Source organism: Suricata suricatta, chromosome 8, assembly GCF_006229205.1.
Source record: "Suricata suricatta isolate VVHF042 chromosome 8, meerkat_22Aug2017_6uvM2_HiC, whole genome shotgun sequence".
In the NCBI taxonomy this organism is placed as follows: domain Eukaryota; kingdom Metazoa; phylum Chordata; class Mammalia; order Carnivora; family Herpestidae; genus Suricata; species Suricata suricatta.
In genome coordinates this window covers 101,624,614-101,649,422 of record NC_043707.1, presented here as the reverse complement: position 1 = coordinate 101,649,422, position 24,809 = coordinate 101,624,614, and the positions used below count along the sequence as shown (strand labels likewise).

At 37.7% G+C, this 24,809-nt stretch overlaps 1 protein-coding gene across 4 annotated transcripts in view; it reads left to right on the top strand.

The window, feature by feature from the left end:
- OSBPL9 (oxysterol binding protein like 9) overlaps positions 1 to 24,809 on the top strand; it is a 170,088-nt gene that overhangs the window by 53,583 nt on the left and 91,696 nt on the right. For all 4 annotated transcript variants that reach the window (XM_029947255.1, XM_029947254.1, XM_029947253.1 and 1 more), the window contains exon 3: positions 17,004 to 17,082. In XM_029947255.1, the coding sequence (XP_029803115.1) occupies positions 17,004 to 17,082 (79 nt within the window). The remainder of the gene's footprint in view (positions 1 to 17,003; positions 17,083 to 24,809) is intronic.

Here is a 24,809-nt window from a genome sequence, read left to right as displayed (position 1 = left end):
TTAGTTTTCTTGATTGTTTCCTTTGCAAGCACTGACTTTTTCTGCTAGTGCCGTATTTCATTGATTCTACATTATTTTTTCAAATGTTAACATCTTGGGAATTGGGATTCATCTTGCAATTATTGCCATCCTAGAATGGATGTAATAAGTTATTTTTAGGTGTATGTATAAGCTTAAGAATGTCTTCAGTTTTGTCCCCTTAGATCTGCATCCTGTAAGAACTTTTGTCTATTATTTTGTCATTTCATTAGGAAAAAAAATCACTCTATTGATTTCTGCCTTTTTTTGTTAATTAATTAGCTTTTTTGCAAGTGTCATCTCTTCTTCCAGAATTTGACACTGAAAACATCCTCCCTTGGGGAAGATGTAAACTTCTGTTTAATCTCTTGATTGATACATAGATACCATTTTGCTATATTTTCTGATTGTTCATAATATTTAATAATTATAAATTAAATTAAAAATAAGAAAGTGATGGGAGCACCTGGGTGGCCCAATCAGTTAAGTATCCGACTCTTGATTTTGGCTCAGGTTGTGATCTTTCTGTTGTGAGATCAAGCCTCGCATCAGGCTCCATGCTGAGCAAAGCCTGTTTGGGATTCTCTCTCTCCCTCTCTTTCTGTCACCCAACCCCCGCCCACTCAGACACACTCATGTTCTCTCTCTTACCCTCAAATATAAACTTTAAAAAAAAAAGTGATGAAATGTTAACCAGGAAATGTTAGCCAAAAGAAAGCTTGGGAATAGTATTAATATGAGGAACTACTAGACTTTAAGTAAAAATAATTTAAATTATTATGGAAAAAGAATAATGAAAACACAGTTCACATAGATAGCATTCCTTGACAAAAGTGGAATAAATTAGAAAGCTCTTAACAAAACAGTAGCCACTTACTGCCTTACACATATACTTCTAAATAATTCATTGGTAAATGTATGTATCATAATGGAAATTATGAAATATTTAAACCAGAATAGGGAAAGGATCTCATGTTAAAGCTGCATCTAAGGCAGTCTGTGATTTATAATTTTAATGTAAAGCAGAGATTGAAAATTAATGAGCTAAGCATTAAATTTAAAAAATTAGAAAAAGAAAAAGATAACAATAGAGTAATAAAAAAATAACAAAGGAAATTTTTAGGTCTGTGTCCTTTATTAATATAGACGTCAAAATCCTAAACAAAATACAGCAAACCATACCCAGTGATGTATAAACAAAAGATATTATGGTCAAATGGAGTTTATTCTAGTAATATTGTGATGCTAATTTTAAAATTAATTAATGTTATTTATCCTATTAATAGATCAGAGAGGAAAGATTACATGACCATTTGAAAAATTGCAGAAGCAGCAGTGACTAAAATGAAACATGCCTTCAAGACTAAGCAATCTAGGAATGAACGAGAATAATCTTAACCTGATAAGGGTTATTTACTGCAATGCTTCTGTGTATTTAATAATGAAATAATAGAAGCATTCTCTTTAAATTCAATAGCAAACACAGGTGGCTGCTTTTGCTACTCCTTTAAATATTATACTCTGGAGGTCTTAGGAAATGCTGTAAGACAAAAGATATGGAAAATATAAGGCCTGGAATCAGAATTAGTATTTGCAGATGATGTCTCTGTAACCGTACTATGGGTTCTAGCAAATATGTAACACAAGAATAAAAAATAAGAATTCAAAGAAGAAGGATTGGAAGAGAAGAATAAACATTTCTGGTATTTGCAGATGATATGATTGTCTACATAAAAAAATTTACAAGAATCTACAGAAAAACTATTTGATAGACTAACCTTCAGCAAGGTTTTTGGATATGAAATCAATATACGGAAAACATGTAGTGTTCCTTATACAACTACAAACAATTAGGAAAAAAGTTATTTAAAAATATAATAGCTAAAAGTTATTAGGGATATATTTTAAAAGATATATGCATTCCTTTGATGGAGGGAAACTATAAAGCATCACTGAAAGACGAAAGGAAGATCCGACCAACAAAAAGACTCTATACTATTCCTGCTTGTAAGACTCAATAGCATGTAAATGTTTATATCCCTTAAATTAATCTATAAAAACATGCGATTCAGTCAAAACCACAGTTAGACTTATCAAATAACTTGACAAGGTAATTGTAAAAGTTATTTAAAATGGTAAAGGGATAAGAAAAATTTGATGAATAAGGAGTTGGGGGAGTTGCTATTCCAGATGTTAAGACTTTTTATGAAACTGGTAATTAAAATGATACATTGTTGAGATAAGGGGAAAGAAATTGATCAGTGGCAAAGAAGAGAAAACCCAAAAAGAACCACACAACTATGGCAGTTCAGAATATGACCGCATTGCAAATCAGGTACTGTCACTCAGTAAATGAAGCTGGATCAGTTGGCTGCCTGTATGGAAAAAAATAAAATTTACTTCTACCTTATGCTATACACAGTAAATTCCAGAAGTATTAAAGGTATAAAATGAAAATTCATACTTGTAAGTATATATAGAAGAATGTCTTTGTTGTCAAGACAGGATATTTTAAAGCACAAACCATGATAGAAGAGATTGGTATATTTAATAACATTCAAGTTTTAAAACATTTGAACATCACCACAAGACACCACAACCAACGAGAAAGATAACCCGTGGACAGGAGAGAAGCATGTAATGTTTATATCCCTGACAAAAGATTATTATTCAGAATATATTTTAAAAATTATGCAAATTAATAAAAAAGACAAAAAACCCAAAGAACACATACCAATTAGTAATAAAGACAAAAGAATGCCTAAAAAGAAAATGCACAAAGGATATGTACACTCAATTCATATAAGAGGAAGTAAGAATGGCAATAAATACGACAAGGTTCTGATTCGCAGTGATATCAGAAAATGCAAATTAAAACTCCAGCAAGATAGTATTTTTATCACATTGCCAAAGATTTATAAAGTCTTATTATACCTAGTGTTGGCTCTGACTGGGGATGTAAGAACTTTCATATGGTACTAGTTGGGACATAAATCAGTATAACACTTAGGGAGCCATTTTGTAGTATTTAATAAAGTTGAAGATATGCCCAACTCTACATAAAATTGGAGCTCATTCCATTTCAGAGCATAGTCTTACTTTCTTATAGAAATGTTACTAGGAGACATAAACAATAATGGTTATTGCTGGATTATTAAACAGGAAAAATGAAAAATAACCTAAATCTTAGGAAACTGATACACTGTGGAATGCATATATAATGGAAATACTGTATAGCAGGTAAAATGTACATACATATTCTCAAAATGGATTGTGTGTGCATGTGTATGTACACACATATATATTCTTAGCATGGAAGGTGTGTGTATATATACACACACATGACCTGAACAAACCTCTAAACAATATTTAGTAAAAAAAAAAAAAAAAGCAAAGCAGATTGTTCACTGATCTATTACTATTACCTAGAATAATGTCTGAAAATTTAATAAATACATGTTAAATCAATGAATGATGTTAAAGTAGGTCCTCCATGCAACAGCATTTTGGTGACCGGGCCAGACCTCAGGCTTTCTTGCTTCCTTCTGTGTTGTTGACCCTCTCTTTCCCCTCTAAATGATGTGCTCTTCAAGGGCAGAGATACAGTTTATTCTTGTTTATATTCCTTGGTTATTAATGTTCCTGGCCCAGAATAGGTATTTAATAAATTTATTGAAGTAATTAGTGAATGTTGCTTATTATAACAATGCCTTGTTACAAAAGGGCTTTGGATCAAATTCCAAGACCTGAATTCTGCCTTTTAATCGTGGGACAGTTTTTTAATTGGACAATTTTTTTTTCAACCCCTCTGAGCCTCAGTTTTCTATGATCTAAAGAAGCATAATACCTGTTCTGTCTGAACCTCCAAGGTCATATTTAAATGTGTTAGATGAATGTAAGATACATTTCTAATATGTCAGCAGGGAGAGAAAGGATGTGGTTGTTGAGTTGCTGTGGGAGTCGCTGTGCTGTGTATTCTTAGCACTGTGTACACTCCTTTTGGGAGCTGTGTGAGCACTCTGTGTGCCAGAGGAGTCATCATTTCTTTCTTATTATAAGTTTAAATCCAGTTTACCAACCCAGTTTTCTTTTCTTGCAAAGGGAGATTGACCCTAAAATAGCGAGAATTCTGTTTTGTGGGGTCCCCCTCCCCCCCAGGCCATGAGAGCAAAACTTTCTGTCTTTGGTACCAGAACTATGACTCATGTCTGGGGTGTGTTTGTGTGTGTGTAGAAGAAAGGAGAAGAGAGAACGTCAGGAAATTCATCTGGTTGCACTAGACTCTAGTTCTAGTTACCTTCTGTCTGGAACTTGGATAGTGTGACCCTGAAGCAGCAGGTATCTTGGTGAGCCCAAAGTACTGATAACCTGAAAGAAAACTTATTATTTTTAGCAACTTAATTGAATGTACAGAAAATTCAAAAGAATTTACAGATTTACTATTAGAATTGATAAATGAATTTAGCTTGCTGGATATAAGGTCACTACACAAAAATAAATTGTATTTCAATATACTAGCAACTAATAATTAGAAAATGAATTTTAAAAAATAAATAACATTTGGGGCACCTGGGTGGCTCAGTTGGTTAACCATCCAACTTTGGTTCAGGTCATGATCTCACGGTTTGTGGGTGCAAGCCCCATGTTAGGCTCTGTGCTAACAGCTAGCTCAGAGCCTGGAGCCTGTCTTCAGATTCTGTGTCTCCCTCTCTCTCTGACCCTCCCCTGCTCACACTTTCTCTCTCTCTCTCTCTCTCTCTCTCAAAAACAAGTAAAACAGTAAAAAAAACAATTTTTTTAAAATAAAGAACATTTACCATAGCATCAGAAACACTAATTACTAAACACTAATGAAAGGTGGACAAGACCTCTCTACTCAGAAACTATAAACATTGAAATTTATTTTAAAAAGGTTTTCTTTTTTAACATTTATTTATTCATGAGCAGGGGAGGGGCACACACAGAATCAGAAGCAGCCTCCAGGCTCTGAGCGCTCAGCACAGAGTCTGACACGGGGCTTGAACCCATGAACCTGTGAGATCATGACCTGAGCCAAAGCTGGACGCTCAACCGACTGAACCACCTAGGTGCCCCTATAAATTTAAAGAGACCTAAATAACTGGCAATCCCAGTTCATTCCGTCAGTATCTTAGCAAGTTTTTGTGTGTGTAACTTGTTCAGCTGATTCAAGTTTATAAGGGACCAAGAACACCTACTTCTGATTCCTGCCATCTCAATCAACAAACAGACCCCAGTAGAAAATGGTGACTTGTTCTCACCTGTTGGCTTAGGGGGACCTGGGCTTGACTATGGTGCTGATGTTGATTTATAGCTTATAAAGGCCAAGAGAAAAAAGTTGGAGAATTTACTTCACCTATTATCCAAATCTAAAGGCTTCTAGAAGAGATTGTAGGAGAGAATATTTTCATGGCCTTGAGATTGGGAAAAACTTCTTATAACACAGAAAGCCCAGACATAAAGTGTGAAATTAATAGATTGTACTACATTAAAATTAATTCTTCATCGACATCTTTTTGAGAATACAAAGGCTGGCTGTGGGTGGGAGAAGCTATTTGCCTAATTCATAACCAGAGAAGGGTTCATTTCCAGGATATGTAAAAAGCTTCTACACATAATTAGAAAATAATAGTCCAGTCTTGTCACTGTTTCACAAGAGGATATTCAAATAGCCAAGAAACATGAAAAGATACTTAAGCTCATTAGTTAGCAGGGAAATGAAATGTAAATTAAACCCACTAAGAGGTAACACTGCTCACCTGCCAGAATGACTAAAGTACAACAAGTGAAGCTGTGGAGCAGTTGAAACTTTTGCATGTTATTGGTTAGAGTAGAATTGGCACAGCCACTTTTGAGAACTATTTGACAGTATCTGTTACAATTGGCATGTGCAGGAGTGCCTGGCTGGATCAGTTGGTAGAGCATGTGACTCTTGATCTCAGGGTCATGAGTTTAAGCCTCACATTGAACATGGAGCCTATTTTATTAAAAAAAATTTTTTTTTAACATTTATTCATTTGTGAGAGACAGAGACAGAGCATGAGTGGGTAAGGGGCAGTTACCTGACTGAGCCACCCAGGTGTCCCAAGCCTACTTTCAAAAATAAATAGGGGTGCCTGGGTGCCTCAGTTGGTTGGTCATCTGACTTTTGATTTCAGCTCAGGTCATGGTCCCAGGGTTGGGAAATCGAGCCTTGCATTGGGTTCTGCATTGGGCATGGAGCCATTTGGGATTTTCTTTCTCTCTTTCTCTCTCTCCCCACCCCCTCCTCTCAAATTAAAAATAAATAACAATTTAAAAATATGAAAATAAAATTGGCATGTAGATATCCTATGACCTAGCAAATTCACTCCTAGACTTGTACCTAATAGAAATATAAGTATATGTATAATGAGGGAGATAAATTAAGAATGCCATGGCAGCATGATCCTGTCTCAAAAACAGGCAGCAACATAAATATCCAGCTACAATGGGACTGTAAATAAATTGTGAAAATCGATACAAAGGGATACTATATGTAGTAATAAAACTGAACAAACTACTGCTATATACAATAACATTGATGAATTTCACAAACATTATATTGAATGAAAGAAGTCAGACACAAAAGAAAATATATTACAGGAGTTCATTTGTATAAAGTTCAAAGACAGACAAAAATAATTTGTAATGTTGGAAATAAAGATAGTATTTATTTTTGGGATGGAAGGTGGGGCTAATGATTAAGAAAGGTTACAAAGGGGGCGCCTGAGTGGCTCAGTCGGTTGAGCCTCCGACTTTGGCTCAGGTCAGATCTCATGTCTGTGGGTTCGAGCCCTGCGTCGGGCTCTGTGCTGACAGCTAGCTCGGAGCCTGGAGCCTGCTTCCAGTTCTGTGTCTCCTTCTCTCTCTGCCCGCCTCTCTCTCATGCTCTCTCTCTGTATCAAAAATAAATAAAATATTTAAGAAAAATAAAAATAAAAAATAAAAAATAATAAAATTAACAATCCTCATCATAAATTATATTAAAAAAAGAAAGAAAGGTTACAAAGGAAAGAAAAACTTTTCACTGAGTTTATAGGGTTATGATTTATGTATATGTCACCTTTCAATATAAAGTTGTTGTTTTCAAATGATGAATATGTAATATGCTTATGTTGCCTGAGCCATTGAAGATATTCAGTAACAGGCAGTATTAACTATTTATTGTGATTTAGGTCTCTGTGATGACAAGGTCTGGGGCAACACTCACTGTCCAGTAGAGCCTTTTGCTTATTAAAATGATCTGTATCTGCACTTAGTGTCATAGTCACTAACCACATGTAGTGGCTATTGAGCACTTGAAATGTGACTGAGTAACTTACCTTTAAATTTTACTTAATTTTAATAATTAAAATTTAAATAACCATGTGTGACTAATGGCTGTTATATTGGGTAGTGCAGGTGTAGGATATTGCCATTGGGAATGAGTGACTAAAGGAGAATGACAATGAAGTTTATTTGAGTTGAGCAAATCAGGAAACTGAGAGGTCACATTGTCAAATGAATTATACATCTGTATGTTGAAAAATGTTCAGGGTAACGGCAAGACCCAGTTGGACTGGGAGATTGTTAGCTATCTTTCAGAGTCTTTACAGAAGCTTTTAAACAGGTGAGGGGTAAAGTATACTGGGCCAGGAAAGAATACTTTCTCCTGTATAGGTTGTCAAGGTTACTTAGGTAGACTTCAGCTCAGATCATGATCTCACAGTTTGTGAATTTGAGCCCCAGCTCAGAGCCTGGAGCATGCCTCAGATTCTGTGTCTTGCTCTCTCGCTCTCTCTCTCTCTCTCCCCCTTCCTGCCCACACTATCTCTCTTTCTCTCTCAAAAATAAATAAATATTTAAAAAAATTTTTTTAATTCTGATTCTTGGGGTACCTGGGTGGCTCAGTCCATTAAGCATCTGACTTTGGCTCAGATCATGATCTCGAGGTTCATGATGAGTTCAAGCTGACAGCTCAGAGTCTGGAGCCTGCTTTGGATTCTGTGTTTGCACTCTGTCTCTCTCAAAGTTAAATAAACATTAAAAATTTTTAAAAAACCCCTCCTTTGTGAAAAAGGAGGTTGTAGCTAGGGGAGACGTGGGGTTTTGCTTTTGTTTCATAAATGAGCTTGAGAAAGGACATGAAAATATGAAATTAATTGGTGTTTGGTTCCCCTCCCCCTTAGTGTGTGGAAAAATGTTGGGGCTGAGTACATATAGGGCCTTTGTGGTAAGGAGTAAGGGGCTAATTTGATAAGAGTGGAAAGGTTAATTGAGCCAGATTTTGAATAGTCTTGATTGGCATTATGAAGAAATGTTGAGTTTATCTCTTAGTTCATAGAGACCCAAGGAAGGTTTTAAACATCTTTTTCTCTTGGGAGAGTCTGTGCTTTAGAAATATTACTCTGGCAATAGCAAAAGACTGGACTAAAATGGTAGCCAGATTGAAGGGAGACAGACTGCTTTATCTAGCATGTAGTCATGGGAGCCTGTATTCGGGTGTTGGCAATTCATAGATGAAGAAGAGTTGACATAATTGAGATTATAGTTCAAGGGTGGAACGAGCACAACTTGTGGGGATGGAATGAGGCAGGACATATGTAGAACCTACAGGTTTCCATCTTAGTTGACCAGGTAGATGGTAAATTTACATTAAGGGATCCAAAAGAAAGAAAAGACGTTTGTGATTGGGGTGATTTATAACAGCTTTGTTGAGATATAATTCACATACAATGCAATTCACCCATTTCAAGTATACAATTCAGTGTTTTAGTATATTCACAGAGTTGTGCAACCATTCCCACAATCAGTTTTAGAATGTTTTCAGTAAGGCTGCTACCTCTTGGCCAGTTGCTGCTACTGCAAATGCACCAGGCCCACCTCTACAACTAGTTTCTCACTGATCTGGGTTGGTTACTGGGAAAAACAAAGACCTGGCCAAAAGTTAGCCCTGGAAGGCCACCACCTCAGACTTTCCCCACCAATCAATTTTCCATTCTCATGCCCTATAGTAAAAGCAAAGCAAATCCTAAGGGGCGCTCCTTCTCTGGGAAGATTTCCATTTTAGCAGACAACTTTGAATATCAGAAAGGCTTCAAGAGGTAGGGGCAAGATGGTGGAGAAGTAGGGAGCTCTGTAATTTTCACCTGCCTGCATCTATCAAACTGAGAAAGACTGAAGCCACAACATTCTGATCTGCAAGAGTGGGAGGAAAACACACAGACTCCAGAAAGAAGACTACCTCAAAGGTGCCTGAGTGAGTGCGGCCCCGGAGGTGCAGAGGGGACACAGGGAGAGCGCGTGGAGCCCCCGAGAGACAAGGGGAAGAGAAAGAGAAACTGAAAACACTCATAGGACTGTCTCTAGAGAAGAGATAAAAATAAACCTCAGCCCAGGACAGAGATGGATATTGTCATCCCATATATAACCGCTGGGCATGGGGAGAGAAATCCATCCCATCAAACTGACACATCCTTCCTTGGGCTTGGTGGCAGCAACATGGATTCCAAGCGGCACCGGGAGAAACAGCTCTCTCCCCCAACTCGATCCCAGCTAGGAAGTCAGCTGCCAGCGGGAGTACGTCCCATCTCAGGCGGTAGCTTTAAAGCGCATGGACTAGGATCTGGAAATGAGACGGAGCTTTGAAAATACAACATGGCACAGGGAGATCGGACTCAAAAGAGTGGCTTGCAATGAATGGTTCGAACATGGCTTGGGGTGCCGCCATTTTTCTCCCTGCAACCACCAAGGCAGGGCCTCAGAGAGCAGCCCCCGAGACATACCAGCACCAAACCACACCTATCTATGCGGGAGAGCTGCCTTTTTTTTTTTTTTTCATCTTGCCATCCAGATATATTTTCCCTCATCTCATTCTCATTCTTCTCTCTCCCCTTGGCTGGCTATATGCTTTCAGACTGTCCATTATCTTTTGTTGTTCCCCCCCCCCCACCGCCTTTTTTTTTTCTCTTTTCTTTTCTTTCTTTCCTCTGTTGGTTTGCTAGTTTGTTTGATTTATCTGTGTGTTTGCATGCTTTTGTTTCCTGTGTTTCTGTCTGTTTTCCTTTTCAGGGCTACCTCAAGAAATAAGCCAAAGTACACATGGTGGAGAATCCCAAATATCACTCAGTAGGGAAATAAAATAATCAAAGGCACAACAAGAGAAACCAATATACACCATTAAAAGAATATTTCCTAAAATGACAGGCCCTGGACAGTCAATGAGCCTTCTTTAATAGAGCACTACTAACAGTTGCACAGTGCATAATGAGTTTTTAAAACTGACAAGAGACAGAAAACTAGCCAAAATGACAAAATGAAAGAACTCTCCTCTACAGAAGTTCCAGGAAGAAGTCCCAGCCACAGAACTGCTCAAAACAGATCTAAACAGTATAACTGAACAAGAATTTAGAACAATTGTCATAAAATTAATTGCTGGACTTGAAAAGGCATCAGAGAAGCTACTGATACAAAGACTAGGGACCTTCAAAATAGCTATGACAAGTTTAAAAAGGCTATAAATCGGGTGCATAATAAAATGGAGACAGCCACTGCATGAATTGAAGAGGCAGGGAGGAAAATAGGTGAACTAGAAGACACAGTTACAGCAAAAGAGGAAGCCAAGAAAAAGAGAGAGAAACTGATCTAAGAGCATGAAAGGAGAATTCAAGACCTGAGTGAAACAATCAGATGGAACAATATCAGTATCATGGGAATTCCTGAAGAAGAAGAAAGAGATAAAGGTCCTGAAGGGGTGCTTGATCAAATTATAGCCAGGAACTTCCCAAATTGGGGAAAGAAATACATTGAAATCCAAAAGGCACAGAAAACTCCCCTAAGGCATAACTTGAATTGACCTTCGGCATGACATATCATAGTGAAACTGGCAAATCCTGAAAGCAGCTAGGGATAAAAAGGCCCTAACATACAAAGGGAAATCTATCAGAGTGATTACAGACCTAATGAAACTTGGCAACCAGAAAGGAATGGCAAGAAATCTTCAATGTGATATACAGAAAAAATATGCAGCCAAGAATCCTTTATCCAGCAAGCCTGTCATTCAAAATAGAAGGAGAGATAAAGGTATTCCCAAATAAACAAAAATTGAGAGAATTCATCACCACCCAACCAGCCCTACAAGAAATCCTAAGAGGAACTCCATGAGGGAAATATTGCAAAGAATACAAGGTGCCAGAGACACCACTACAAACATGAATTCTGTGGAGAACACAATGACTCTAAACCCACATTTTTCAATAATAACACTGAATGTAAATGGAACGAATGCTCCACCACAGGGTAGCAGAATGGATTAAAAAAAAATCCTTCTATTTGCAGTCTACAAGAGACTCATTTTAGACCTGAAGATACCTTCAGGTTGAAAGTAAAGGGATGGAAAAATATCTATTGTGCGACTGGACGTCAAAAGAGAGCCAGAGGGGCCATACTTATATCAGACAAACTGGACTGTAAAGGCAGTCACAAAAGATGAAGAAGGACATTATATAATAATTACAGGGTCTCTCCGTCAGGAAGGGCTAACAATTATAAACATCTATCTGCCAAATTCGGGAGCACCCAAATACATAAAACAATCACAAACAGAAGCAATCTTATTGGTAAGAATGTGCTAATTGCAGGAGATTTTAATACTCCACTTACAGTAATGGATAGATCAACCAGACAGAAAATCACTAAAGAAACAATGGACCTGAATGATGCATTGGAACAGATTGAATTGATAGCTATTTTTAGAACTCTGCATCCTGAAGCTAGGGAATTTATCTTCTTCTCGAGTGTGCATGGCTCATTCTCCAAAGTAGATCACCCACTGGGTCATAAAGCAGCCCTCCATAAATATAAGTGAATTGAGATCATACCATGCACACTTTCATATCACAATGCTATGAAACTTGAAATTAACCCCAGGAAAAAGTCTGGAAAATCTCCAAAAATGTGGAGGTTAAAAACCACCCTACTAAAGAATGATTGGGCTAATCAGGCAATTAGAGAAGAAATTAAAAAATATATGGAAACAAATGAAAACAAAAATACAACAATCCAAACTCTCTGGGATGCAGCAAAGGCAGTCCTAAGAGGGAGGTATATTGCAATCCAGGCCTACTTCAGGAAGCTAGAAAAAGTGCAAATTCAAAATCTAACAGAACACCTAAAGAAACTAGAAGGGGAGCAGCAAGAGCACCCCAAACCCAACAGAAGAAGAGAAATAATAAAGATCAGGGCAGAAATAAACAATACAGAATCCAAAAAACAGTTGAACAATCAATGAAACCAAGAGTTGGTTTTTTGAAAAAATAAACAACAATAAACAAAATGGACAAACCTCTAGCCAGGCTCCTCAGAAAGAAAAGAGAAAAGACCCAAATAGACAAAATCATGAATGAAAATGGATCTATTACAACTGATCCCTCAGAAATATAAGCAATCATCAGAGATTATTATGAAAAAGTATATGCCAAAAACCAGACATCCTAGAAGAAATGGACAAATTCCTAAACGCACATGCACTACCAAAATTCAAATGGGAAGAGATAGAAAATCTGAACAGCCCCATAACCAATGAAGAAATTGAACCAGTTATCAAAAATCTCCCAACAAATAAGAGCCCAGGGCCAGTTGGCTTCCCAGGGGAATTCTACCAGACATTTGAAGCAGAGTTAATATCCATCCTTCTCAAGCTATTCAAAAAAATAGAAGTTGAAGGAAAACTTCCGAACTCATTCTACAAAGCCAGCATCACTTTGATTCCCAAACCAGAAAGAGACCAAACAAAAAAAGAGAACTACAGACCAATATCCTTAATGAATACAGATGTAAAAATACTCAACAAGATACTAGCAAATCGAATTCAACAGCATATAAAAAGAATTATCCATCATGATCAAGTGGGATTCATTCCTGGGTTACAGGGCTGGCTCAATATTCACAAAGCCATCAATGTGATACATCATGTTAACAAAAGAAGAAAACCATATGATCCTGTCGATAGATGCAGAAAAAGCATTTGACAAAGTACAGCACCCTTTCTTAATAAAAACCCTTGAGAAAGTCGGAATAGAAGGAACTTACCTAAACATTATGAAAGCAATTTTTAAAAAGCCCACAGCTAATATCATCCTCAATGGGAAAAAACTGAGAACTTTCTCCCTGAGATCAGGAACACAGCAAGGATGTCCACTTTCACCACTGTTGTTTAACATAATACTGGAAGTCCTAGCATCAGCAATCAGACAACAAAAGGAAATAAGAGGCATCAGAGTTGGCAAAGATGAACTCAAACTTTCACTTTTCGCAGATGACATGATACTCTACATGGAAAACCTGACTGACTCCACCAGAATCCTACTAGAACTGATCCATGAATTCAGCAGAGTTGCAGGGTACAAAATCAATGTACAGAAATAGGTTGCATTTTTATTCACCAATAATGAAGCAACAGAAAGAGAAATCAAGAAACTGATCCCATTCACAATTGCACGAAAAACCATAAAATACCTAGGAATAAACCTAACCAAAGATGTAAAAGACCTGTATGATGAAACTATAGAAAACTTATGAAAGAAATTGAAGACACAAAGAAATGGAAAAACATTCCATGCTCATGGATCAGAAGAATAAACATTGTTAAAATGTCATTATTACCCAAAGCAGTCTACACATTCAGTGCAATCCCAATCGAAATTGCACCAGCATTCTTCTCAAAGCTAGAACAAACTATCCTAAAATTTGTATGGACCCCCAAAAGACCCTGATTAGCCAAAGTAATATTGAAGAAGAAAACCAAAATGGGAGGCATCACAATCTCAGACTTTAGCCTCTCCTATAAAGCTGTCATCATCAAGATGGTATGGTATTGGCACAAAAACAGACACACAGACCAGTGGAATAGAATAGAGAACCCAGAACTGGACCCACAAATGTATGGCTAATTAATCTTTGACAACGTGGGAAAAAGTATCCAATGGAAAAAATACCGCCTCTTTAACAGGTGGTGCTGGGGAGAACTGGACAGCATCATGCAGAAGAATGTAACTAGACCACTTTCTTACACCATTCACAAAAATAAACTCAAAGTGGATGAAGGACCCAAATACGAGCCAGGAAACTATCAAAACACTAGAGAGAAGCAGGAAACATCCTCTATGACCTCAATCGCAGCAATTTCCTAGTCCACACATCCCCAAAGGCAAGGGAATCAAGAGCCAAAATAAACTATTGGGACCTTATCAAGATAAAACTTCTGCACTGCAAAGGAAACAATCAAGAAAAAATCAACATACAGAAACAGGCAACCAATGGAATGGGAAGAGGTAGTTGCAAATGACAATCAGATAAAGAGATAGTATCCAAAATCTACAAGGAACTCCCCAAACTCCACACCCAAAAGAAGAAATGGGCAGAAGACATGAATAGATACGTCTCCAAAGAGGACATCCAGAGGGGCAACAGACAAATGAAACAATACTCAGCATCACTCATCATCAGGGAAACACAAATCAAAACCACACTGAGATACCACCTCATACCAGTCAGAGTGGCTAAAATGAACAAATCAAGAGACTATAGATGCTGGCGAGGGTGTGGAGAGAGGGGCACCCTCCTACCCTGTTGGTAGGAATGTAAACTCGTGCAGCTGCTCTGGAAAACTGTGGAGATTTCTCAAAAAACTATCAGTAGAACTTCCCTATGACCCAGCAATAGCACTGCTAGGGATTTACCCAAGGGATACAGAAGTGCTGAGGCATAGGGGCACATGTACCCCAGTGTTCATAGCGGCACTTTCAATGGTGGCCAAGTCATGGAAAGAGCCTAAATGTCCATCACCTGATGAATGGATCAAGAAGATGTGGTTTATACATACAATGGAATCCTACATGACAATGAGAATGAATGAAATCTGGCCATTCATAGCAAAGTGGATGGACCTCTAAAGTGTCATGCTAAGCCAAATACTTTAGGCAGAGAAGTACAGGTACCATATGTTTTCACTCATAGGTCTAACAGGAGAACCTAACAGAGGACCATGGGGAGGGGAAGGGGAAAAGAATTAGGGAGAGGGAGGGAGGCAAATCATGAGAGACTCTTGAAAACTGAAAACAAACTGAGGGCTGAAGGGGGAGGGGAAAAAGGGAAGGAGGGTGATGGTCACAGAGGAGGCACTTGTGGGGAAGAGCACTGGGTGTTATATGGAAACTAACTTGACAATAAACTATAAATAAATAAAAAAAGAATGTTTTCAGTAAGAAACCCATACCTATTAGCAGTCATTCCCTATTTTATTCCACTTCTTCCCCTCCCCACAAACGTAGGCAAACATTAATGTTCTGTTTCTCTCTATGAATTTGCCTATTTTGGACATTTCATATAAATGGAATTATTCCATATGATCCTTTGTGACTAGCTTCTTTCACTTAGCATCATGTTTTCAAAGTTGATCCATGTAGAGATCATTTTTTTGCCTTGTATTATACTCACCTCTTTGCATGTTTTATGTCCTCTCTGAAATAGAAGTGCCTTGAAGGCAAGAACTGTTGTTATATATTCCAGAGCTGTATCTAGCACATGTTTTTGTTTTTCAATTATGGCTTAGCAAATATTTGATACATCTGACTTGGTTAACCAGGATGATCCACTCCCACACCTGCTTACCCACTGAGGTGTGTTTATATTTGCTGACATGAAATAAGTAGGTATTCTGACAGTGGTTCTGGTTCTGACATTCATTCTTTGTGTGACCTTGGGTAAGTCATTATACCCTCTGGAGATGCTTTCCTTATCTGAAAATGGGGATAACAATCCTACCCCAATCCAAAACTGAAAAAATAAGATAATTCAGGTTGGTGGGATTTGAATATAGTTAGTTGGGGTATATCCAGATAGCCTCTGAGAAGAGATTTAATAAATGTTTGGCTCTGTTACCTAATCCTCTTGTGATAAGAGTAACCTTTTTTCATGAGAGTAGGTATTTTGCCCCTTTATTCTTTTCAACCCCCATTTTCAAGGTCCTGTTTATGTCTCTGGCACACTGCTACTTTTGTCACCATCCTGGGGCATTTTGCCTATCTCACGTTCTCTAGCTTTTCTCTCTGGAATACTTTAGACGCTTATTTCTTAAGGACACTCACTGACCAGTTATACTCCCTGTTTTAAGTAGCTTCCTTTCCTGTTGTCTTAATGAGCTGCATGAGGTTGAACACAAACAAACAAAAGGTTAAAACCCTGCCTATCCACTTTCTTGATTCAGACTACTTATAAATGCATTTCCCTCCTCTCCTGTCTTTGGAGAGTTGTTCATGCTTTAATTTAGAAAACACAGATTGTGTGTACTTGAGGGTCATGTATCAAAATAAATAATCTAGTCCTTGACTTCCGAGATCTCATTGCACTTCAGTGGGAGGAGGCAGACATATGAACAAATAATTACAGTAGATGGTGGAAAGTGCAGTTGCACAGCCGTGTACAAGTGGAAGCACACTGGGAAGAATTGATTGGTGTAGTGTTTTGAAGCGTCACCTGATATTTCTGTACTAAGAAGTGTAACAGAAGCCTCCTGCTCAAGAGGACCTGCATTCTTTGGCCTCACAACAACTGGGTGAGGGTTTCTGACCCCCAATTTTAGAGAGTAATCCAAAGCTCAGAAGGGCTTATTGGCTGACTCTTAAACACAGATTCTAAACTCAGCTTCTATGTTTGTCCCCTCCCCCGTCACCACAACCATGCCCCTTATGCAAGGATAGAAGGTAGCCATGCAGAGTACTACTGTGCCCTGCCATCCCCCCTCCTTTAGTTCTTTCTGCCTAAGCAAAAGTAGGGGCTCAGATTCCCCTTTTCTGTATCTAGCTTACTGCCAGTGTCCTCGGTGCATTGAGCATTCCAGGGCTGTAGGAGTAGTGAATATTGCTGATGTCATTGTTTGCCTCATTGGGATTTTGCTCTTTGTTTCACAGGGAGCTGTGATTGGTATAGACGATGAGGACGACAGCACCTTCACAATAACTGTTGATCAGAAAACCTTCCATTTCCAGGGTGAGCTGAAAGAAGAGATTCCTTCTCTTCACAGTCCCAACTGCTTCTTTCCTTCTCTTTTGGGTTATTTGCTGGATAACTTGAATGGTTTTGCAACTGATCCTGCATGAATGAGTGCACAGGAACATTCTGGATGAAGTGGTGCTGCAGGTTAGGCAGGGATTTGTGTCTGCAGTGGATAACAGATCTATTTGAAACGACTGTGGATCTGGCTGCAATTGGAGATTAAAAATTTAAAGGATAAAAATCGGTGAAGGGAGAGAGTAATGGGCTGCTGCTGCTGCTGGCTTGTGTTTACAGAAGGTTGCTGATCTTCTTTATCCACGAGTATGGTTCTGCTTCTGCATGAAGAGTCTAAAGACTGATTGTGAAGGTTGCAGTGTTTGTCCGTGTAAGACTCAAAATGTAAATGAAATTGAAGCTAGTGGCAACCTTTGGCTTAAAGGTTTTGCTTTGCTTCAAGAACTGCAAGTTTCATTCATTTCATCTGCATTTCTGTGTCTTGTCTGCCAGCCGTCATTTCACTGCTATTATCATTTATATAGTTAATAACACCAATGCCATCTGCCACTGCTATGTTTCGGCATTGCATGCTATGGTTCACCGGTAGAAAGGGTAAGGTACTGTATAATAACTCTCATTTCATCTTGCTTTGAAAACTCTAAACCAGCAAATAAAAGTCGATTTTAATGATGCTGTCCTAATGTACCTCTCATCTATTAGGAATGTCTATTAGCTTTGTTACTAATGTTTTTGTCATTTTGCCTATCCAGAGTAACCTCTATTTTTCGTTAAAGCAGTCCATGGAACTTAGAAAATGAGAAGCTTTGGAGATGTTAGCAGTTTCTCTATACTGCAAATGACAATGCACTATGATAGATGCTAGTTGTACCATTGTAAATAAATGTATTAAATAAATTGATAGCTAAAAATGTTTTGGGATATGGAGTCAAACAGTGAGTGGATATATTATATGAAATGTTGAGACAGCTATTTTCCTTCCATGTTAGAATAGTATATTGAAGTTATTTTTCTTTATTGTCTTGTTTAAGAAATTAACACATAGAAATGAAAGATGCAGCATATATAGTATAAAGACAAACCAACATAACTCAATAGTGATATCTCTAATGCTTTCAGGAAAAAACATCCTTAAAATATTCAGAGCTGTTTAACTAATAATCCTTTCTGAAATTTTCCACTGCATTTAACTTTATAAGACATTTTTAATCTTATTATGAAACCCCAGGGCTTTTATTTTTAGTTTGAATATATAATGTTGCTCATAAACTAAAGTAGATAATACCGCCACAATGAAACTCTTTACTTGAGTGAATTTGAATACTTTAAAGTGTTTCAGGTAATAGCAGCTGGATGCACATGAAGCCTGCAGTATAGACTTTTCTCCTCCGAGTTATTAAGGAGATACCTCCTTTGGACTTTCAGAAGCTGTATTGTTTGCCTGTTTAAAGGAGAAAAGACTCAGACCTCTAGAGTGAGGGTACCTGTACCTTTAACTTACTTTTAAATTATTTATGTTTGATAGTCCCATATTTCTGTGGCTTGCTTATAAAACAAGAAATTCCTTTAATTCTTGTATTGATTTAAAGGACAAGTGTAAGTAACAGCTATATGTGTTTTTAAAATGAATTCTTAGCTCTGGGACTATCAAATTGATTAGTTTTTTCTTCTCTAATAGTAATTGGAGCTTCAGGCAACATGAGATCATCTGGCTTTTGTAAAGAACTCAGCAGGACTCTCTATATGCAGTATATTCTTGGCAGTATTAAGAGTTATTTCACATAGATCCTTCCTCATAAGAAATTCCCTGAAAATTTGATAAAAAGTTCTCAAGGCCTGATAGATTCTGTATTCTTGATTAGAATTGAAAACAAGTTTGACTGATATATATTTATATGTTTCGGGTGTTAAAGTTTTTATTTTACCAAAATCTTTTAAAGCAAATATCAGTTGATGCATCTATAAAGCAAGTACTACTTACTATCAGCTATTAAGGGGAAAGGTAGAATTTGTTGAGATACATTCCTTTATTCAACATTCATTTTAAGGTCTGGGGTTACAGTAGTAAACAAATCAGATACAATTCCTTACCTCTTGGGTCATCCATTCTGGTAGAGGAGAAAATCATTAAGATGCAAGTAACATATATCAGTAAAATATAAATAAATAAGACAGTGCTAAGTCCTGGGGAGAAAAAAAATAAAGCAGGAGAGGAGAAAATGAAATACAAGTAAGGTTGTGTATATGGGGACGGAGGTGCTGAAATTTGAAAGTGGCCAGGAAAAGACTCATTGAGATGGTATCCTTTGGTGAAAGACCTGAAGGAAGTGAGGAAACAGGCTTTAAGGCTTTATTGGGCTTGGTGATTGGGAGTTCATCATTCATGGGCAGAGGGACTAAGAAGTGCGAAAGAATGTGTCTGCCATAGTGAGGCGTAGCAGGGAGGCCAGCTCTGACTGGAGTGCACACAATCATGGGGGAGGGTAGTGGGAAAGGAGGTCTGTGAGGTAACAGACAAGCTGGTCATGTGAGGTCTCATGTGTTTCAGTAAGGATGCTGAATTTTACTGAGAAGCCATTAGAGGGTTTTGAGCAGAGGAGTAACATGATACGGTTTTTTAAAAAAATAGTATCAGTGTGGCCACTTTGTTGAGAATAAAATGCAGGAGGCAGGGACAGAAGCAAGGAAGCTAGTTAGGCTATTGTAATCCAGAGGTGATGGTGGCTCCCACATGGTAGCACTGGGGGTGGGGAGGCAGTGACAGATGTTGAATGATGTGTGTGTGTTTAATTAGCTTTATCGAGGTATAGTTAATATACAATAAAATGTACACATTATGAAGTTAAGTGAGTATTGACAAACTTAATACTCATAACTGCTACCACAATCAAGATATTGAACATTTTTGTCACCCAAAAGATTTCCTTTCTTCTTCCAGTCTCCGCTTTCAGCTGCTGGCTCCAGGCAACCACTGATCTACTTTCTATCATTATAGATTTTTCTTTTGGAGACTTTCACACAAATGGAATCATACATTATGTCCTCTCTTTTGTCTGATTTATTTAAGCTCTGCACAATGTTTTTTTTTTAAGTTTATTTATAACCTTATATAAATAAGTTTATGTGTAGTATATAAACAGGGATGTGAGACACAGACAGAGGGAGAAAGAGAATCCCAGACAGGGCTCAAACTGATGAACCATGAGATTATGACCTGAGCTGCAATTCAGAGTCAGACGGTTAACCGAATGAGCCACCCAGGTGCCCCATATAATATTTTTAATATTCATCCATGTTGTTACATGCACTAGTGCTTGTTCCTTTTATATTGTTAAGCAATGTCATATGATGACTATATGTTAAAGGTTAAACTACAGCATGTGAGAGAAAGAAGTCTAGGTTGACACCAAGATTTTTGGCTTGGTGTAAGAATGGAGTTGCCATTAACTAGGGTGGGAAGATTGCCAGAGAAACTAGTTTGGAGTTCTAGTTTGAAGTTAGCCTTGGACATGTTTATAAACATGTTCTAGATACCTATCAGACATTCAGATGGAGATGTCAAGTATGCACTTAAAATGTGGAGTTCAGAAGAAGAGTTCATCCTGAAGCAATAGATTTGAGAGTCATTGGCATATAGACAGTATTTAGAGCCACAAGAACTTAGTAAGTGTAGAGAAAAAAGAGGGGTTCAAGTAATGAGCCCTGGAATACTCCAACCTTTACTTATAGAGCACAGAGCTGAGGTAAAACCAGCAAAAGAGATTGAAAAGAAGCAGTGAAAAAGAAGGAGGCCTTTTTTTTTTTTTTTTTTTTTTAGGAGGCCTCCTAGAAGCCAAGAGACAGTGTTTCTAAAAGGGGAGAAGCATCCGCAACTGTGTCAGATGCTCCTGATCGGTCAAGTAAGTTGAGGGATATGAAGTGATCAGAGGACTTTTAGCAATTAGGAGTTCACTGACAACCTTGGGAAGAATAATTTTAAGATGGATGTATAGACAGTGCTTTCAAGTTCTACTGAAATGACTGAAATACAGCAGCAGCTGGAGAGGGCAATGAGAATAAGAATTTTTTTTATGATAAGAGAAATAATAGCATGTTTTTATGCTATTAGCAGTGATTCAGTAAAAGGGGAAAAATTGACGTAAGAGAGAAAGGGGTGAGTTGCTGGGTGAGTGTTACTGAAAACACCAGAGATGATGGGATCTAATGTGGAGTTGAGGCCTTGCCTTTCGTTAAGAGCGCAGACAGTTCATCCGTAATAACAAGAAAGAAGGCAAGAGTATGGAACTATACATAGGTAGGTTGTTACCTATCACCTTCATTTTCACTATGGTTTTAATCTCTAGCTGCCCTCCACATCCTATATCCTGAAACATCATTTATTTATAATAAAGAGGATTGGTACCGGGAAAAAAAAATTTCCCCCAAAACAATACATTACTTATTATTACAATGATTCCCAGTTCTGTTAACTTATTATTTCAGAATGTCTCTAATTTTAAAGAGATGCCATAAAATTATCAAAACAAAGTCAATTTAAATTAACTTTGGATTTGAAAAAGAAATACTCTCTTATAGTTTTTTATTTTTAGGTAATCATTGAAATTACAATTCTAGCATGTTAGAGCTTTAAAGGGTTTGAAAACTACAACTTTATTCTATCCTTTGTTGGAGATTTAAAATAATTGCCAGTTTATCTTTATAAGCTGACTCTTTTTTCTTTTGAACAAGGGCAAATAATGATTCCCTTTCCTATCAATCAGCCAAACTTGTTTGCATATAGATTCTCTCATAGACAGTGGATGGAAAGCAGTTTTGGTATTTGGCTGTTGAATTCAAACATTAATTGCGTGTATAGTATGTGTCACTCCCCATTTTCAGAACTGAGAATAGACAAGTAAATAAGACTTGGGCCATGATGTCAAGGAGCTTGTAAAGAAGTAATTGTAATATAATGTGAAGTATGCTGTAGTACTAAGAATATGTATAAGACACTGAAATAATGAAGAGACAAAAAAGGCAGTTACTCAGTGTTGCACAGAAGAGCAGAGTTTTTTTTGTTACCAAGTAATTATTTTTATTATAATCAAAATTAAAAATCATAGTAGCCCCCCAAACTTCAAGGTGTTCAGAAATTTATAATGCAAAAATTAAAAGGTTCCTAGGCCATGCCTCCCTCTGCTCCCTCCTTACCCTTTTCTGTGGCAGAGTTCTGAAGACTGGACAAGTTTGTTAGGCTGAGGGATGTTGTAGCAGGTGCAGAGGTATGGAAATATGCTGCTGCCACTGTGTTCATAGAACTATGAAGGTTGGTACTGTTAGAACAGTGGGGAGGAGATGAGGCTGTAGGTATAGGCAGAAGCCTACGTCTAAAATAGAGAAATTATATTTTTATCCTGAGGCCAGTGAAGAACCAGTGAAGCAGAGTTTTAAGCAGAGAAGAGACAGTGAGGCATGGGCTTTAGATAAATAGCTGTGATTGTTGAGAAGGCCCTGAATGGGAAAGCAGTAGTAATGGCGAAGGAGAAGAGGAAATAGACGTGAGATTTTTAGGAGGTAAATCTGTAGAAACTGGTGACTGCTGGGAAATGGGAGATGAGAGAATGATAGTAGTAAAGGTGACATTCTTGGCTTGGCATACTGTTTAGATGTTGTCAACATCTGAAGTAGAGAAACTAGGGGAAGAAAGGTGGTGAGGGACTTCATATGTCTGTGGGACACAGAGGTATAGATGGTGGTGGCAGTTGGATCTGAGGCTGGGCTGAGGATGGAGATTGGTGCTTATCAGTAGATTTCTAGTAAGTAGAACTAGTAGGTGAAAAATGGAATGCCTAAGAGCTAGGCAGAAAAATAAATGAGTGAAGAGTAAAGCTAACTGAAGCTCATGCCCTGTTGGAAGTTAGTTCCTATTCTAGACAGTTGTAGGCTTTTGGTAATGCTTATCCAGTGTTGCCAGATCATCCAGTTTTTCAAGAGAAAAGAAATCCAGTTTTTGAAGCCAGAAATCTAGACTTTTTGTGGTTAGGAGTTTGAGTATGTGTGTGTTAAATCTCCAAATTAAACAATAACAACAAGCTATGCAGGCCAATGAAATGCATCTGGGGGCTAGATAAAACCTCTCTGTATTTTCAGTATCTGATTAAAACCATAGAATAATCATTAGGAACTTTCTGGGAGATCTGAAGGAGGAGAAAGCTGAGGGGGCGCCTGGGTGGCTCAGTTGGTTAAGCATCCAACTCTTGACTTCAGCTCCGGTTATGATCTCAGGGTTTGTGAGTTTGAGCCCTGCATCGGACTCTGCCCTGACAGCACGTCGGATTCTGTCTGCCTTTCTTTCTGCCCCCCCCCCTCCCCGATTGCTCTCTCTCTCTCTCTCTGTCTTAAAATAAATAGAAATAAACAGGGAAAAAGCTGAGGACCAAACCTGGGAGCACAGTAGAGTGAAACCATCAACAGTCTCAAAAGAATGATCAGAGAGATTGGGATGAAAGCTATTACTTTGAATCTATGTATTTATTAGTTGCATGTCAGCAGTTCCTATGGCTCAACCTAATAGAAGACTAGATAGTCTAAGTTCACAGTAATAATTAGAAAATACCCAGTAATTTAAATTTTACCTTCAAATAACATTGAGTCTATTTAATGCTTTAATATATATAATGATTTATAATGTTACTGGTAGTGTATTGGGATAATAATGATAGCTACATTTATTGGATGTTTATTTTGTGCCAACACTGTTCAAGGTTTTATTTCCTTTAATGCAGTTCTCATGACCTTAGAGAGGTGCTAATACTGTTTTTATTTTACAGATAAACTGAGTGCCACGGACACATAGGTTTTGTAAGGCAGAACTGGTAATTGAACACAAACAGTTGTGTTCTAGAGCCATTTTCTTAACTGCTATAAATAGTTATTATAGAGATTTGTATCTAGTTTACAACTAATTTTTATAATTTTATCAGGAAAGGAATTAATGTAAAATATAAGGAACTTTAACATACAGTGCAGCTTAATGCAATTAAAATTTTTGTGATGTTAATGTTCTACATGTCCCATTAGTAGAGCTAGAATAGTAGTGATGGTGGTAACAAGCATCACTATTACTAAATATCTATGATATTATTATTATTATTATTATTATTTTTATGAACCAGACACAGTGTTCAACAGGCAGTATACATTCCTTCCATAGTTCCTAAACTCCACAACAAGAAATGTAGTTTTAGAGTTAGAGAAACTGAGTTTTAGAGAAGCTAAGTGTCCAGGATTGGTGGATTAGTGCTCAGGTCTTTCTAGATTAGGTCTCTCTTGTTCTTGAAGTGCTGCCAGACCAGCAACATTAGCATCACCTGGGAACATGTTAGAAACATAATCTTTGGCATGGCCCAGACTTGCTGACTCAGAAGCTCTGGGAATGGGCCCTCTGTAGTGACTCGGATGCACTCTGAAGTTTGAGAGCCATTGGTCTGGATCCAGTGGTTTTACATGTTACTCCAGTTTACTCTCCTAACAACCCGACACGTTAGATGGAATAGCTCCAATTTATATATGAGTGAAATGAGACACAAAGAGTCAAGTGACCTGACTTTGATCTTAGATTGTCTCTTAATATGTCCTAACCTACATGCAAGGTGTGTTTTGCCTTAAGCAAACCTGGTGTGTGAAAAATCTAAATTTTTTAAAGATGAAAATTAGATGTGGTTAGT